At 43.5% G+C, this 17,348-nt stretch overlaps 3 protein-coding genes across 5 annotated transcripts; 1 reads left to right on the top strand and 2 right to left on the bottom strand.

The window, feature by feature from the left end:
- Window positions 1–476: 476 nt before the first annotated feature.
- LOC133920837 (zinc finger CCCH domain-containing protein 19-like) lies at window positions 477–5,357 on the top strand. 2 transcript variants are annotated; one of them, XM_062365403.1, is made up of 3 exons: window positions 477–902; window positions 2,852–2,962; window positions 3,168–5,357. In XM_062365403.1, the coding sequence occupies exons 1-3, from the start codon at window positions 756–758 to the stop codon at window positions 4,923–4,925; spliced, it is 2,016 nt and encodes a 671-aa protein (XP_062221387.1). In that variant the 5' UTR covers window positions 477–755; the 3' UTR covers window positions 4,926–5,357. The 2 variants fall into 2 exon arrangements, with proteins under 2 accessions (XP_062221387.1, XP_062221388.1); XM_062365404.1 differs by lacking the exon at window positions 477–902 and adding an exon at window positions 923–1,165.
- Window positions 5,358–5,457: 100 nt separating this feature from the next.
- LOC133920838 (large ribosomal RNA subunit accumulation protein YCED homolog 1, chloroplastic) lies at window positions 5,458–7,347 on the bottom strand. The gene is made up of 2 exons (XM_062365405.1): window positions 6,821–7,347; window positions 5,458–6,062 (listed from the first exon to the last, which is right to left on the bottom strand). The coding sequence occupies exons 1-2, from the start codon at window positions 7,306–7,308 to the stop codon at window positions 5,642–5,644; spliced, it is 909 nt and encodes a 302-aa protein (XP_062221389.1). The 5' UTR covers window positions 7,309–7,347; the 3' UTR covers window positions 5,458–5,641.
- Window positions 7,348–10,976: 3,629 nt separating this feature from the next.
- On the bottom strand, window positions 10,977–17,328 carry LOC133920836 (probable phospholipase A2 homolog 1). Of its 2 annotated transcripts, XM_062365402.1 has the most exons (8): window positions 17,161–17,328; window positions 16,927–17,046; window positions 15,524–16,169; window positions 14,345–14,614; window positions 14,151–14,258; window positions 13,989–14,063; window positions 13,643–13,751; window positions 10,977–12,869 (listed from the first exon to the last, which is right to left on the bottom strand). In XM_062365402.1, exons 1-3 carry the CDS (start codon window positions 17,267–17,269, stop codon window positions 15,991–15,993), a joined length of 408 nt encoding a protein of 135 aa, XP_062221386.1. In that variant the 5' UTR covers window positions 17,270–17,328; the 3' UTR covers window positions 10,977–12,869; window positions 13,643–13,751; window positions 13,989–14,063; window positions 14,151–14,258; window positions 14,345–14,614; window positions 15,524–15,990. The 2 variants fall into 2 exon arrangements, with proteins under 2 accessions (XP_062221386.1, XP_062221385.1); XM_062365401.1 differs by having other exon boundaries at window positions 14,151–14,614.
- Window positions 17,329–17,348: the final 20 nt, after the last annotated feature.

The following is a 17,348-nucleotide window of genomic DNA, read 5'->3' as shown; positions in this document are numbered from 1 at the left end:
TAGTTAGTTATATCTAAGGTTGTACGAGCGGATGCAATAAATTAATTTTTTTTTCCGTTTGATTGAATCTAAAACTACATAAGTGAATGCAAGAGTTAAGATTATGATTGATTACTTGTATGAAGATATTTTTATGATATTGATAAATAGATTCGTCTACACGAGTAGATACAGAACTTGTATTTGCTCATCGCATTTGCATAAGTAAATACGGACAAAAATAATAAATACAAACAACAAATATGTTATACATCCACTCATACAAACTTAGACTCGTTTAAGAAACTAATCGGATCCTGAGTGTAAGTACAAGTGAAGTGAAGAGAAGAGAGGAGAGCTGGAAGTGGCCCTCATTCCCAGAGTGGCTAAAACCAGTACGGCTGCTGTGCTACCTCGAGACCGTTATTTAACAAGGAGGCGTACGACTCCGACGGCTCGGCAGCACAGCACAGCACAGCACAAAGGGGACGGGCAGAGTGGCAGACAAGGGGGTGGGGCGGGGAGAGAGAGAGATTGAGAATCCCATTCCCATTCCTATTCCCATCCATCCTCCTGTTCGTCCTCCCACTTGCCCAGCGACAGAGCAGCTGAGGGAGCCTGTCCTCTCCTCTCCTCTCCTCCACACGAGTACACGACCACAGCACAGGTCCAGACCCCCCAATCGAAACCAAGAAAGAAAGCAGCAATTACCCATCCTCTCCTCTGCCCTGCTGCATCCACCGTGTACCAGCCTTTTCTTCCCTTTCTTTTCCCCTATGTCTGTCCTCTCGTCACTTGCTGCCGCTGCTGCATCACCACGTATGGATATGGATTCCGCCACGCGCCCCGACGAGGAGGAGGCGCGCCGCCGCCGGACCACCGACTGCATCTACTTCCTCGCCTCCCCGTTGACCTGCAAGAAGGTCTCTCTCTCTCTCTCTCCCGTTTCTTGCTCCGCTGCCTATTCTTTTACCTCTGCTCTTGTTCCTTCTTGCTTTTGCTCGCTTTCTTGCTCGCCTAGATGCTGTGATCTCCTTCCGATTGGCGTCTCGTCAACTGCAGGCTCACGCGATTTTTAGTCTATAAACACACACACACATGTGACGCGCCTTAAAAAGAGGGCTTCGATCTGGATCGAATCGTATTTACGACTTCAGTTTTCTGGGATTCCTCTTCGTCCCAGAATGTACTGCAACTATTCTTTCTTGCCTAATTTTTGGGGTGGAGCCTTCATTTCGATTTGCTTCTGGGAGCAAGAGGGACAAGCTAATTCACGTCTTGCAAAAAGAATTGTTTGTCTACTTTTATGATTATTAATCGTCTAGATCCGTTTGCTCTCTGTGATTTACGCTAACATTAGTCCGTAGCCTTCTTCAGGCCCTTTCCAAAATGCATGATTAGGTTAACATGCGGAAATAAGTTTCAAATATTATCTTGTTTTAACAGCTTGCCACATATCGTTACGATTTTGTTTTCACTTGTGAATGATGATGGTAACCTTGTACGCCTAGTAGTTGCCAGAATCTCTTAGTTGTCATGCCTTGATGTGATGAAAAAAAGGGGGATTTTTGCTATGGATGATTCGCTACTGGAAGCTTTTCTTTTCTGGACTGCAAATTGGGTGTAGCATGCATCTCTCGCGTGTTATCACATACGCCGATGGAGCTTTCTTGGAGTTCATATCAGCAGTATGTCTTCGGTACATTGAGTGAAACAGAATCGTTGCTCAATTCATGTTTGAAGATTCCAGCTTTGTCACGGGAATACTGCGTGGGTAGCTGCTTGTTTTCTAGTTGCATGGCACTGGAACTTCTAGGTTACCGTTAGAGAGCATCATACTAGATACACTAAATAGTTAGGCCATCTTTTTTTTTATCGAACAGTAGGACGTCCCCTACCGGTTATATATTAATAGAAATGATATATAAAAAGTACAGGGCGGAAAGAGAGAGAGAAAAGAGAAAAATAGCACTTGGGCCGCTTGGGGCATTGGAATTTCACACTTGCTAGTTGGTTAAGATGGTAATCCCTAGTTTTGTGTAACCTGACAATTTAAAAATAGGAACTGTACAATATGCCAATTTCTGTTGCTAGTTGAAATAAACTTAGATTGGATGGGGCAAAGAATGATATTTTTCATGGGCGACTTAAAAAGAAACTAAAGCTGTATCAAGACGAGATGCATCACTTCAATGGCAGGCCGCCTGCGCACCACTTACAACATAAAGAAGATTCAAACAACGGCTTATTATCATTTCAAATGGTATGGTAAAATTAAAAAGAAGACAGTGATAACTGGTGAGAAATTAATGGAATTTAGAACCGTAGATTTGAAGCAGTAAATACCACCCAATGGAATGACCACCTTTCGCTATCACTATGTGGATTTCTGCCAACAAGACTTCCAGAATTCAGTGAGCAATTGCTCTGACAGGTTGTCCTGTCCACCAAGACCTATGTCATATTTCAAACTTGGGTAAAATGTTGAAACCAAGACATGTGCCTTACTCGATCCCTAATGACCTATCTGTCTATATAATCACATTTTCCATCTTGCCTGCAGGATAAACAATGTTCATTACAATATTTCCCTCAAATACATGTCCTAAACCATGTGACTTGTAAGGCACAAATACCGTAGCAATAAAGTAGCAGAATCGGAGCTGAATAACTAGTATCGTAGCAGAACCTGATAGGGATATGATGACCTTTCTTGAATGGATCCTTGGTTGTGACTAACTCGAAATAACTTGGAAGAAACATAGGAATAACGTTTCCATTAGTTGACTGCGCATTGCACCTTACTATTTGATTTCTTCACTACAATCCCCTTATCTGAATTATATTGATATGTTGTTTTTTGTCCATGCAGGGAAGTGGATGTGAGTACCGCCATAGTGATTCTGCCAGGATGAATCCAAGGGATTGTTGGTATTGGTTCAATGGCAACTGTGCAAATCCTAAATGTTCATTTAGGCACCCGGTACTCCCTCCCCTTCTATTTATCTTGAATCGAAATTACTGCAATTCTAGCCAGTTAATGCCTCAGTGACAGACAGGATTTGTAAGCTGTAGCAGTTAATGTAATAGCCTTATTCTTGCGACAAAACAAACACAACATATCCATTTATGCAAATAAATATATGAGCACCTGGGATTGATAACTGATGAGCTGCTTTACCTTTCAGCCATTGGACAGCCTTGGAGCACCAACAACTCCACGGGCAGCTCAACAGTCTGCACCACAAGTTCCTGTGCCAGCTCAAGCCCATGGATCTATTCCTGCCAGTGGCACAGCCAAGCAGGGTGTTCCATGTTATTACTTTCAGAAAGGCATGTGTGCGAAAGGGGACAGGTGTGCCTTCTTGCATGCGCCACATGCTGCTGGAAATCCTGCTCCACAGCAGATGGCAAAGGTTTTTGTTCCCGCTTTGCAGCCTCATCCTCAGTTAAAGAACTCCTGGATAAAACCAAACTCTTCAGCCCAGCAGAATACACATCCAGGCATATTTGACAAGTCGAAGGTCAGCAGCGCTCATGACAGCAAACCAGCTCAGAAGCATGATCTGACAAGCAGGGCTGGTCATTCATCAGGAATTTATCAGAATCACAGTAATTCTTATGTGCGCTCTGGTACAACAAAGCATTATCAATCTCAGCCTTCAGTTGAAAATGACTTAGCTGAGAATGATACGGAGGTGGGCGAATTTGTGAGGGAAGCTTCTGCTGGTTCCGGTGTTCTTGTTGGTGGCGTTGATGACGACGCTGAACAGTCATTCAAGGGAAACCATAACAGTTACCATCGTACTAATGGGGAGCAGCACACTGGGATGATGAGGCAAACAAATGGTATCTATGAATCAGAAAAGGCATACAGAAGTTCAGCTGAGAGATTGTTGTCGGAGAGAAGGATTTCCCAGAAAGAGCCTATGCCTGTGACTGCACGCAGTTTGGATTTGCGCCACAGGCTACTGAAGCAAAGAAGGCTCAATGATTCCAGATCGACTCAGGTCCCTGATAGGCGTGATCCGTATCTTGAGGATGAAAGCCACAATCACCATCGCTGGCAAGGTGAAGAGCAGGCTGCGCATGACAACCTCTCACGATCTCGATTGCACGGTAGAATAAAACTTCCTGGGGAGACATCATTTGATAGACTTGGCTCACGTTCAGAGAAAGAGAAAGATAGAGGGCCTAGAGCCAGGTTGTCACCACCGAAGCAAACAGACCTTCGAGGGAAGCTTCATGAAAGGCTAAAGGCTATATCAAATGAGGATACCCCTGGTAATGCAATAAGTTCGGTTGCAAAAGCAAGTAGCGGTGAAGATGCTGGATCATTGAACTTTGCTGGTCCAAAGAGTCTTGCAGAGTTGAAAGCAAAGAAGGTTGTTGGCAGCTCAGGAGAAGATGCCAGCAAGAGTGCTGGCTCTTTTGCAAGGCCAGTTCGAATGACTTCAGAAATAATTTCTGTCGGGGAATCTTCAGACTCTGTTCCATTTGAAGGTCCAAAGCCGTTAAGTGTGATATTGAAGAGAAAAAGAGAGGCAGCTTCTGAAAATGCTTCTCATTCTGGTAGCACACAGGAAGAAGATGACACTGCAGGAGTGAAAGAAGAACCTCAGAGTAAGTTCCAAATCTTTGAGAATGACACAGTCGTGGCAAACATGGAGGGCAATGGAGAAGAAGAAGAAGAAGGAGAAGCTTTCCTTCCTGAAGACGATGTGGCATACGACGATACCCTCTCACCTGTTGATGACAATGCTGCTGAAGCTGCTGCTGGTGCAGGTAAAGAGCAGGAGCATCAAGATCTAGAGGGAGCAGAAGACTATGACTATGAGACGGCTGACGTCAATGCTGAGGATGATAATGACTACCAGGATTATGAAGATGATGATCTGGAAGATGACGACGATTTTGCGAGCAAAGTTGGAGTGATGATCTCCTGAGGTGTCCTTTTAAATGGACAGGGTGTGCCACTAAGGCACACCAAACCGAAGTGAATGGCTGAAGCAGGAGGTGCTAGTGGTTCTCCGAAGATGTTCAACTGTATCTCTTTCGGCGCTAGATACTTTTAGTTCACTGCGCCAAGGACTTCATTGGGATAATAAACTTCGGAGAACAGAGAATGGAAGCACGAAAAATCAGCTCATCGGAGAGCTTGTTGCAACAACCATGCAGTGACCTGTATTCAGATTACACGTGTTGTTGTATTATTAGTTGAGATGGACTAACACATCACATGCTCTACTGCTATTTGTTCTTTAGTGCATAAGAATCATAAGATGATAACAACAGTTTGCTGGTAGTAGAGCATACAAATTACACTCTTCCCTCCAGATTTGCTATATTTTGGATTTTGATATCTCAGGTTTCGTTGTTTACTTCTTGTACGTTCACAATCCCATACTCCACGGATCGAATCCAATCGGTGTCTTCCCATAAATAAGATCCAATTGGTGTCTCATATCATAGATAGCCTTGAACTGAAAAAACTAAGGATAAGACGTTGAACGGATCCATCCATAGCCTAACAATAGTACAATACTGCAGTATTCTATAGTACGAGATGAGCTCACATAACTGGGTACTCCCCTGGAACACTGCAAGCTGCTAATTCTAGTCATTACATATCACAACACAAAAGTCTCATACGGTCGTTGCATCATTTACGTTGCATAGGTTTTAACAATTCCTTCAGAGGTCCCCGTTGCTCGACGTCCTTTGGCTCCTGTGGTTTCTCTCTGCTGCAGCTACAGCTGCTCGTGTTCAGGTTTGTGCCGCAGACAAGGCAGAGACCTTTGCAAGTGGGGCTGCAGAAGGCATCCATCGTGATCTCCAGGTGAATGATATCCCGGATGTTCTTCGAGATATCGATCTCCCTCTCACCAGCTGGGAAATGCAGGCGGTCATCCCAGTCAATATCTTCATCGCCTTCAACTTGGCTGCCGGTTAACGAAGGATCTTTAGCAATATCTTCTTCAAATATCGTGCCGAGATCAACCACGTCTGGTTCCTCTACTGGATCTTCTGTCAATAACAGGGAAAAATTCGCAAATATACCTTCAGGGGCTGGCTCAGCACACCTGGAAAAGAAAAGAAAAAACATGTGCTTAGTTACCACTAACTGACACACACGATTCATTGCGGCTGCTGTATTAAGATAGTTGTGATTACCACAAAAATATTTTCAAGTTTCACATTTCAGTAGAGCAGGAAGCTTGACTACTTGCCATGTTTGACAAGAACTACATTAGTACATGACATTTGCAGCTTAGAGACTAGCACTTTGGTTTTGAGGTAAAAGAAGTGTTTTATGAGAGATGAGGAGACATTAACCAAACAGGCTATTTTGTTCCCGGAGAAGTATTACTATGAAACAACGCAATTTTGTTTTCTCTCTCCTTCTGTTGGGAATGTGGTTATGCCTGACTAGGGATAGGTTTTCAAGTAAAAAGAATGCAGAATCCCTAGACTGGACTGGAGAGTGGTTGGCATCAGCCCAAGTCAGACACTGCAGGTACAAATTGCAAAGACAACAAAATGATGTTACTAGCGTGGCAAAGCTAATATATGGATGCAGAGTACAAGTAATAGTTAGATTGCCTGCCACTGCACTTGTCTGTGAAATTTGTCCTAATCATGGAGGGCAGGCAATGGCAGGAAGACAAATTAATTTCTTCTTCTTTGTGTCTCTAGACTATTTTGACGATGGCTAATACTAAATAGGTTAGGTAATACTCCTACAGTACTAAGCAAGAAGGCGTAGAAAGAAACAATACTGTAGTGTGGTGTAGTAGAGAATAGTGAGCACTAGGAAAGAAGCGGCAGGGTACAAGTGTACCTGAAGCAGCCGAGGGTGATGATGGTGCGCACGATGCCGTCTAGGCGCAGGCGGCCGCGGCGCCTGGTGACGTCCACGGAGACGAGCACGGGGGTCTCTTCCGCATCCGCCTTGTTGGAGGAGCGGAGGATGGCCAATCCCATGGCGGCGGCGCGCGCGCGGGATTCGGTGGAGGAGAGGTCCCCGAGGCCGAGGCGCTCGAGGGTGGTGGCGTATTCGAGGTGGTGCACAGCGGCGTCGCGGCGGTACACGAGCGCACCCTCCCAGGGCGACCCGTCATCATTGGAATCAGGGTCTTGGAACTCGTCGGGGTCGAAGTCGACGGTGAAGAAGTCATCGGCTTGGACGGAGACGGCGGCGATGGACGTGGACCTTCGCCTGCTCTGCCTCCGTGGCGGCGGCGGTGTCCTCGAGGAGGAGCGGCGGAGGAGGACGGCGGGGGAGCAGTGGGCGCCGGCCAAGGAGACGGCAGCGAGGGGATAATACATGGTTGTGAATGAATTGAGCGCGGTCCATCATCCATGGCGGGGGAGGGAGGAAGCAGCAAGTGTTTGTGTTTCAAGATTCGTGCAAAAGAAGATGGCTTTGTTTGTGTTCCCAGACGACAACAGTCTGGAGGGCAAAAGAAGATCAGAATTTGACTCAAATCAATTTGAAAATTCTTCATCATCATCTCCGATCCTGCCATGCCATGCTCCCAGTTTGCTTCATCATCATCATCATCATCACATGGATAAGCAAGCTTTCATACATCCATCCGTGCGCTTGAATGTGTTTCAGTTGAATGCAAAATGATTGCTTTGGATAGGAAATGCTCCACTTGAGGAAGTAGGAAATACAGTACCTGGTAGTGTGGTTGACAGTACAATTCATTCAAATGCAGCGTTGGTATGGCAAATCAGGATACAACAGGCTTTCATGCTGCTGCAACTGAGAGATACAGAATCAACACTATTACAAACTTAGAGACTCAAGATGGCAGAATTATCACTGATCACTATGAGAAGGTAGCCATTCTACTTGACACTTTTAAGAAAAGAATGGGAACCACAAATCATCCAGAGATGTATTTTGAGCTAGAAAACTTGGTCAACAGGCATAACTTGGAGCAATTATCATCTCCCTTTAACAGAGATGAAATTGACAAAGTTATATTGCAGATGCCTATTGACAAAGCGCCAGGCCCTGATGGATTTAATGGCCTATTTCTCAAGAGATGTTGGCACATAGTAAAGGAAGATTTCTATGCTTTATGTGATGATTTCTTTAGTGGCTTACTAGACCTGTGTGCCATCAATAGCTCATTCATTACTTTGGTCCCAAAGAACAGTAATCCAACTGGAGTCAATGACTTTAGGCCAATTTCTTTACTGAATTGTGTTTTGAAAATTCTCACAAAGCTCTTGGCAAATAGATTGCAAGGCATCATCACAAATATAATCCATGACAATCAATATGGTTTCATCAAAACAAGAACCATACAAGATTGTTTAGCTTGGGTCTTTGAGTACATATACCAGTGCCAGCATTCTAAAAAAGAAATTGTGGTTTTAAAACTAGACTTTGAAAAGGCTTTTGACACTATTGAGCACAACACTATTCTGAATATGCTAAAGCATCTGGGTTTTGATGACTTATGGATCAGTTGGATTGGAAAAATTCTTGGCTCTGGCACTTCAGCTATATTGCTCAATAATGTTCCTGGTAATTTTTTTCACTGCAAAAGAGGGGTGAGACAAGGAGATCCTTTATCTCCCTTATTATTCGTGTTGGCTGCTGAACTACTTCAGTACATAATCAATAAAGCAAGAACATTGGGAATTCTTAGCTTGCCAATCCCAATCACTTACACTGAGGATTTCCCAATAATTCAATATGCTGATGACACAATCCTTTTCATGAAAGCATCTCAAAAGGAACTTTTTTGTCTTAAAGGGATTCTTGAAACATTTTTTCAATCGACTGGGTTAAAGGTAAACTTCAACAAATCATGTATGGTGCCTATAAATGTGTCAGCAGAGAAAGCTGAGCAGCTTGCAGGGGTTTTTGGATGTCAAATTGGGCAAATGCCCTTCACTTATCTGGGACTCCCTTTAGGAACAACAAAGCCGAGAATTGAACACTATGCTCCATTTATGAGCAAAACAGAGAGAAGGCTAACATCAACTTCTTGTATGCTGACTCAAGCTGGTAGATTGCAACTTGTAAACTCAGTTTTATCCTCTCTACCAACCTATATGATGTGCACCCTACAAATTCCTGCCGCGGTCATGGAATACATTGATAGAGCCAGAAAACACTGCCTTTGGAGGGGATCGGACATTAATGCAAAAAATAAACCTCTAGTGGCATGGAAAAGGGTGAGTAAGCCTAAAGACAAGGGAGGACTAGGGGTGATCAATCTCAGAAACCAGAACAAAGCACTGCTTCTTAAGTATTTGGATAAATTCTATAATCAAAAACAAGTTCCTTGGGTAAGGTTGATATGGACTACATACTACTCTAATGGGAAAATTCCCCATGCAGTTCCTGAAAAAGGCTCATTTTGGTGGAAAGATGTCATGAGATTGTGGGATATTTTCCGAGACATTGCCACCTGCTCTGTTGGAAATGGCCAAACAATTCTTTTTTGGACAGACCACTGGAATGGTCACTTGCTTCAGGATAAATTTCCAAGGTTGTTCTCATTTGCCAAAGACAAATCAATTTCAGTGGTAAAGTTCTTGGCCAATCCATCACTTGGGCAACAATTTCACATCCCTTTAACCATGCAAGCCCATGAAGAATATTTGCAACTACAGGACATTCTTCAAGGAATACAGACTCAATCAGAAGGAGATAATAAAGATAAATGACAATACATTTGGGGTTCTTCTATATATTCATCAAAACGTTGTTACAATCTGCCTTACAAGTACATAAGCCCCCCTCAGCCTTTCCTATGGATATGGCAATCCAAATGCTGTAACAAACTCATAGTGTTTATTTGGCTATTACTAATGGACAGATTGAACACAAGAAACCTACTCAGAAGAAAAAATTTCAAAATTGAGGGAAACAACTACTCCTGTGTCCTCTGCAGACGTCAGCTGGAGGAAACAACTTTCCACTTGTTTTTTGAATGCAGCTTCAGTCGATCTTGCTGGGAATCAATTGGTCTAAAATGGACTCGCACTCTGCCATTCTTCAGTATGATACAAAATGCCAGACAAAGTTTCAACAAGCCTTTCTTTATGGAAATCTTCATAATAGCTGCTTGGGGAATCTGGAAGCAAAGAAATAATATGATCTTTGATCAGAAGCAGCCTTCTCTCCACTCTTGGAAAAAGACCTTTGCTGATGAAGTTCTACTTCAAGCTAATAGAATCAAGAAAGATTTAAGAACTGAGCTTCTAGAATGGACAATCTCAGTTTGCCCTAGTTAAATCTCTTCTGTTAGTGACCTGTTGGCCTCTCTTTTCCCCTGCCTCAGAGTTTCCACCCTCTTTTGGATTTTGTATAGTCTTACTTACTTTTATCTTTTAATATACTTCTCAGTAGGGGCCTCCCCTGCTGAGTTTACCCCTTTCAAAAAAAAAAAAAAACAGGCAGTAATACTAGCAACGGCACTGTTTCGAATCTAATCGAATTGAATTGGATTGGAGACGAATCTAATCGAATTGACGGATCTGTAATTTCTTCCTTCTCCCTACCGAGCTCGTCGCACGAGTCCAGTCCAGCTCAGCCCAGCCCAGGCTTACTTGGGCTGTCCGAGATGCATGCATAGGCAATGCGAGATTGCCCTCGTCTCCAGATTCATGTCTTGAAAACTGAGCGACAACATGGAGAAATTCTTTACCATCAGTTTTCAACATTGTCATCTTCTCCATCCATGCTTACTTCGGTCAGGTGTACCATACTGCCCGGTCTCAAATGGTTGACGGCTTACAAGTCACAATTGTTCATTCTTGAAAAGGAACCCAACAAGTTTGATCTCCCTTTCATGACACCTTGTTTACATCCTGTCCCGGACCAAGTTAGAGCTCTCCAAGAGCTTAAAATGAGCCATAAAAATCTTGTCAATCAACAGGCCACAATTGCACATGCTCTCGAGAAGACGAAGTATGAGGGTTCGGACGTCAAATGGAGACGTTGCATAGCAGATAACAAGGGAGCCTTTGTTTTTTTAAGAGAGATTACCTCGGTTTTTATTGAAAGCCAATAAACAGGTTTACAGGCATCAAGTCATATACAAGATGGGCTGGGGTTACCAGCGGACTAGAGGAGCACAAGTCGCGAACAACAAGACCCAATCACAATGACGAGAGATAGCAAATTACTATCCTATTACAATAAGGACATGGTCATCAAATTACAGATCGCCAATATCAGACACTGGAACAGTGCCACGGGAGAAGTCCCGAAGCCACATCTGGACTTGAGACGAGGCATTGTCCACCTTCAGCTTATCGTCATTGCGTAGAAGAATGTTCTATTTCTGCACGAACGATATAACAAGAATCAGAACCTCAGAAGGCTTCTTGGGGAAGTTCTTCTCAATTGCCATATCATCCTAGTCCTCCACAGGGCCTAAGTCATACCTGCAAAAAGGAAAATTCCTAGGTTTTGAGAGATATTGAAAGACTTCAGAAGCCAGCTTACCCATAAGTCAGCTACCGAGGTAGGGAATCCATTCCAACCAAAGACATCTCTCAGAATACTCCAAAAGAACTGAGCCAACACACACCCAAAAATTATATCATTGACATCCTCAGGTTTTTCACAAAGACAGCAGTGTATATTCCCTTTCTAACCCCTCTTCTTAAGGGAGGAAGCAACTGGGAGTTTATTATGTAACATCTACCATAAGAAAATCTTGATTCGAAAAGGTAATTTGGTTGCCCAGATCTTATTAGCCCCCTTGTTAAAAATCCCTTCAAAAGTCAGGAACCTATAAAGGAATTTTGTGGTGAATCTCCTTGATTTATCAAGAGCCCAAATCACCTCATCTTCCAAGTCATTCAGCTGAACAATTTGCAGTTTATGCATCAGCTCCTCCCACTGGGGCAGATCAGTTGCTGCCAAGCTTCTATTAAATTGAATATCCCACTCATTTCCAACCCAACATTCAGAGACAAGTGAATCTGGATCAGCACACAAGTTGAAAAGACCAGGGAATTGTATTTTAAGAAGTATTTCACCCAACCAGACATCCTTCCAAAAGAAGACTTTATTACCTCTATTTACTTTGTAAACAACTCCCTATTGAAAAAGGTGTTTAACCTTGTGCAAGCCTTGCTAGAATTGAGAGGTGCCTCTTTGACTTGAGGTGAAGAAATTTCCATCTGACATGTATTTGGCAGTGAGGAGTTTGAACCAGGTATCCTGAGAGCCTGAGCAGATCTTTCCAATCCATTTGGAAAGTAGACATTCATTCATCACAATTGTGTTAAAAAAGCTAAGACCACCATAGTCCTCAGGCCTGCAAATAATAGCTTCCTATTTGGCTAAGTAGTATTTGTTCACGTCCTCAGCTCCTCTCCAAACAAATGAGATCTGATAGTATCTATTTTCTTGTGGACTCCTTTTGGAAGGAGGTAAAACCCCATAGTATACATTGGAAGGCTGGTTAAGCAAGAATTTGTCAAAGTCAGTTTTCCCCATAAGTCAAGTTCTTACCCTTCCATAGGTCTAGCTTTTAGTCATTTCTGACAACACTTCAGAAGAGGCAGCAATGCCAAGTTTATGGTCTGAAACAGGGGTATCCAAATATTTGAGAGGGTGCAGTCCCATTTTGCAATTGAGCATGTTGGCCACCCTCTGCTGCTCCTCCTGCCCCATGCCAAAACTAAACACCTCACTCTTATAAAAGTTAATCTTAAGACCGAACAACCATCCAAAGCAATACGGGATGATCTTAAGATTTAGAATGGATCCATCAGAGCCATCGACCATCAGAATGGTGTCATCAGTATATTGAACATGGGTAATCCCCCAGGAATTAAATAGTCTACCACTCCCTGTAGCAGTCCTTTGGAAGAAGCTTTGTCCATCAAAATATCCAACACATCTGCAACAATGTCAAAAGGCAAAGGGGTGACAGAGTCACCCTGCCTTAGACCCTGATAAGTTCTGAAGAAAGACCATCTTTGGCCGTTAATAAGGTACTAGTAATAGTAACAAAATAAAAGTAATAAAGGTATAAGGAGATTGATGCATAAGTTATGATTCTGACATATGGATTGCTAACTTTCACGTACTTCTATCCGTGGATAATTCTTTGAGATATTCCATTCCTTCAAGTCTCTCTTTACAGACTCCTCCTATATTAGGTTTAATCGACCTCTGCCTCTCTTCACATTATCAGCGCACCTCAGTACTCCACCTATGTTGTACCAATATAGCCGGTCCCAAGCCCGGGTTAATGAGGAGGGTTGTGATAGGCTTTGCGAGCCAACGTAAAAAGCACATCCACTCTTATGGAGATGACACCCAAAAGAAACCCCAATTCTGGTTATACAAACTAAAAATTGCTAATGCCATTCTTATCAACATTCTTAAGGACAGATAATATGAGAGAGAATACTATATGAAAACCTCAATTAGCAACAAAAAAGGAGCACTATTTTTTGCTGGAACATACCCCAATTCCAATTGTGCAAATAAGAAATACAAAGATTTCATTTGAGCACTGGTTCTATCTACTCCCTGACAGATTAGGTTCGATCATCAAGAATTATAAGTACTTCTCTTCAAAGCAATACACAAAATTTTAATTTGAACACAGATTTTTCCTAAAAGATGAGATAAAATCACAGGAAAAGGTTAGTTCTGTGAGAACACCTTCACACGTTCAGCGTCTGAGAGGGGCCTCGAGTGAATGTCAGAATTCAGTAGTTGCGCGACAATTCAATTACAGGTAATGGCTCGATGAAAGCTGTAGCTGACATATCTGAAAAGGCACGAAAAGTAAAATACAAATTAAGGAGATATAGATGTTCAATATGCAAAGTGAATATCAATTAAGAAGTGTTTAAATGCATTCACTTCAAAACACAATCAAGGAATCGAACCATGCGGAACGAACACACAGATGAGCAAGTAGTTCAGCAAATTGTTGTTTTCTTGTGGTGGTGGTTTTTTAACTTTTACTTTTGTGTGTGTGTGTGGGGGGGGGGGGGGGTATTACCAATGTTCAGAGACACCAAAGGGCTGCCTTCGGCCCAAGTCAGGTGAAAAGAACGATCGCCCAAATAGTGCATATCTGCGGGGCAGTAATTTGAGAAATATCAAACTTCTCTTCTTGCTTCACTGCTGCTAATCACAAAAGACACTAGAATTTCAATGCTACCTTGCTGAAGGCAGCTCCCGCAGCACGATATCAAGAACTTGCAATGCCTCTTGAGGAGCTTCTGCGTCCCTCCCAGCTAAAAACAACTTGAGGCGGTGAAGGTCGGCTCTTGCAGCAAATTTAATGACTACTTTAAAATTCCTACGCCGCCTGAATCAAAAGAAAGCAAGTTCAGGAACTTTGAAAGTACAAACCTGTCCAAAATATTGCTTGGCGCAGCTCGGGAGCTAAAGGGCTTGAGGATTCGATGGATGGCGGGGCAACGCCATGTCCACCTCTACCACCGTGAGGGTACTGTTGTGGCCATGTTCCACCACGAGCCTGTCCCCTGCCTGGATACTCTCCAGGACGACCCCTTGGCTGCTGCTGTTGGGCCTCATCACCACGACCACCTCTCCCTGAGCCTCCTCTTCCACCAGCAATACCAGGATGCTGCCTTCCCCTCCTTGACCCCATGCCAAGGACTGCAAAAGACGGGAACAAGTTGTATAAAGTATCTCAAGCAGACTTGAGTAAGCTAAGAGCGCATGGTACGCACTAAGCAAAATGTCAGTGAAGGTTTTTTTCTCGGAGACTTATAGACCCGTTTGCTCACAAGCATGTGAAACTCGAGGCAGTTGTAATCTATCATCAGTCTGCAATTATCGGAACTTTAATTTCACAGAAAACAATCAGGCAATATAGAAGAGTAGTGAGTGACTATCTCACTTTTGTATACCGGTGGCCATAAGTCAATAGAGGCGTCTTGGCAGGCAAGAGTACATGGGAGAGGATTGAGGAGTGAGAGTAACGAGAGCTGAAAAGGACGATAAATCAAAGTGAAGCAACTAAAATGCACTCATAAACTGAGAGGCAAACGCCCTAGAATTGTGATCAGAAGCGACACAAGTAGACAGCGCGACTCATAAAACGCAGAATATGAAAAAGTAAAGAAGGGAAAAGGAACCAAAAACAGGGCATTTTCTTCGTTTTGAGCAAATGAAGAAGAAAAACAAGTGCATCTTTTTTTTTCGACACTAGTTAGGAACTCCAGACATAATCCACCCGTACTGGTCGAATTGGTCGCCCCAGACACAGACGGATGGTTAATCGGTGGTAATCACATGAGGCGCGAGGAAAGCACCCGTCGAGTTGCCATGCATCATTCCAGACCACCCCCAAACCCCAGCATAGGTATGAAAAAGAAGGGAAATTAAATAACAAAGTGAAAGAAGGGAACTTGAAGGGGGGAAAGGGTAAAGAAATAAAGAGCAAATCGGCAGAGAAGGCGAGCAAGAAAGAAGACGATCCACCTCACCCTAGGTATCAAGGAAGAAAAAAAGAAAAGGACGGCACACTGAAGAAGAAATGGAGGCGAGGGATCGATTGATTACCTTGGCGAGCAGGAGTGGGGAGGGGATCCGAATCGAATCGGCAATGAGAGGAATTGTGGGGGAGACTATCGTTCGTAATCGTAACAAGGGGAGCGATAGCATTGCAACTGCACACTGCACTGCGATCGGGATACTCTTCGGTTGCAACTAGCTTTTGATCACTTCTCTACTGTCAGAATTAAAAAAAAACAGAGATGCTACAGTATTTTGCATTTCTGATTCATCTACATGCCAAAACAATGAGCTATCTCGATCAAACTGTAAGAAGATGACATTTCTGATTCATCTACATGCCAAATCAATTGAAAAATGCTTGGGGGGTGATTCAAGCGCCAAGCAAACAATACATTCCTACAAAGAAGGAAAAAAAACTGTGATATAATCAAATAAATTCTAATCTTCAGTCAAGTAATGCATTTGCTTCCTGTTAAGGCCAGCCACCCTCATCTGATCCAGGTGAGGTGAAGCTACAGTTCCAACTTTTTGCTGCCCAACTGGCTGAGCATGATCGCCATGTCCATCCCTTGATTCATCGTTGCCATAGCCATTTCATAGGGGCATTTATCAGAGAACCCAACCTTACCAGCCTTTTTCACTTTCCTCATACAGTTTTTGAACTTCTCATGGCATTTCACACTCATCAGACCTAGACATGGGGGGAAAAGAAAGCATATCATAGATTATAGGGGAACAAAAGGAATGCTTTCTTCATCAGCAATTTTGTGGGATATCTTCCTTTGTTATTTTCCATTATATTTTCATGAGAATGACTGATTAAAAACATGAAGAAATATGATATACAGGATTTTAAGGGATGATTGTGGTTGGTCTTGAAAAAATATAATATTCAGGATTTTAAGGGACCGACAATGCAAATCTTAGTTCCTAGTACTTCCAGTCGAGATAGAGGAGTGATCGAATTCCCACTGAAATGCATGATAAGAACTTTTATGGTTCAGTGATATGGGCTTGGGGCCTTTGATATTCACGAATCACCCCTCATGTCGAAATACTGACTTACCATGATATTTGATACCAATTCCTGTCATCCATACGAATGTACAACACATAACCATGTTTTAGCAAGGGCAGGTTCTTGTGACGCACTTGCTGTATAAATTGAAGCTAGCAGCCACTGAATATGGCAGTTGGTTAGTAAGATTTGACCAGTGAAACCTGTATGTACCATTCACTACTGAGTGACCCGACAATGCGAGTATTTGCTACCGCTTGAATCAACACTTGCTGGGTCCCGAATCATGATGCCAAACTTCTAAACCACTGCTTGCTCTAACAGAAGGAGCACAATAATCACAGAAAAGAAGGAAAATCATTGGGCAATAAACTATCCATAAACCATTGGATTGGATTGGATTGGATTGAATTGAAGGGAAGCAAGCAACCTTTCTTGTCGACGCAGTGGTCGTGGTCACGGCAGCAGGCGTCGAGGTCGTCGCAGGGCTCCTCCCCGTCGCAGCCGCTCCAGCCCACGCCGCAGTACTTGCCGTAGCGGATCCCCACGGCTGATGCAAAAGGTAGGAACTGGATGAGATCATCACCCCCAATGCAATGGAATGGAATCGGATCGATCGGGCCGGTCAAATGAGGGTGAGAAACGGGAGGTAGGGCTCACGCACAGTCGCAATTGAGGGCCGCGCAGGAGCGGCTGCACGGTGGTGGTGGGGTTGAGGCAGCGGAGGCGAGGACGGCGGGGAGGATGACGACGAGTGGCCATCGCGGCGACATCGATTCGATTGGGGAACGGCGACGGACGAGTCAATTGGGTCGGATCGGATCCCCATCCAAGGATGCAAACGGGCAAGCC

This window comes from Phragmites australis, chromosome 6 (genome assembly GCF_958298935.1).
Source record: "Phragmites australis chromosome 6, lpPhrAust1.1, whole genome shotgun sequence".
In the NCBI taxonomy this organism is placed as follows: Eukaryota; Viridiplantae; Streptophyta; class Magnoliopsida; order Poales; family Poaceae; genus Phragmites; species Phragmites australis.
This window is presented reverse-complemented; position numbering and strand designations above follow the sequence as displayed.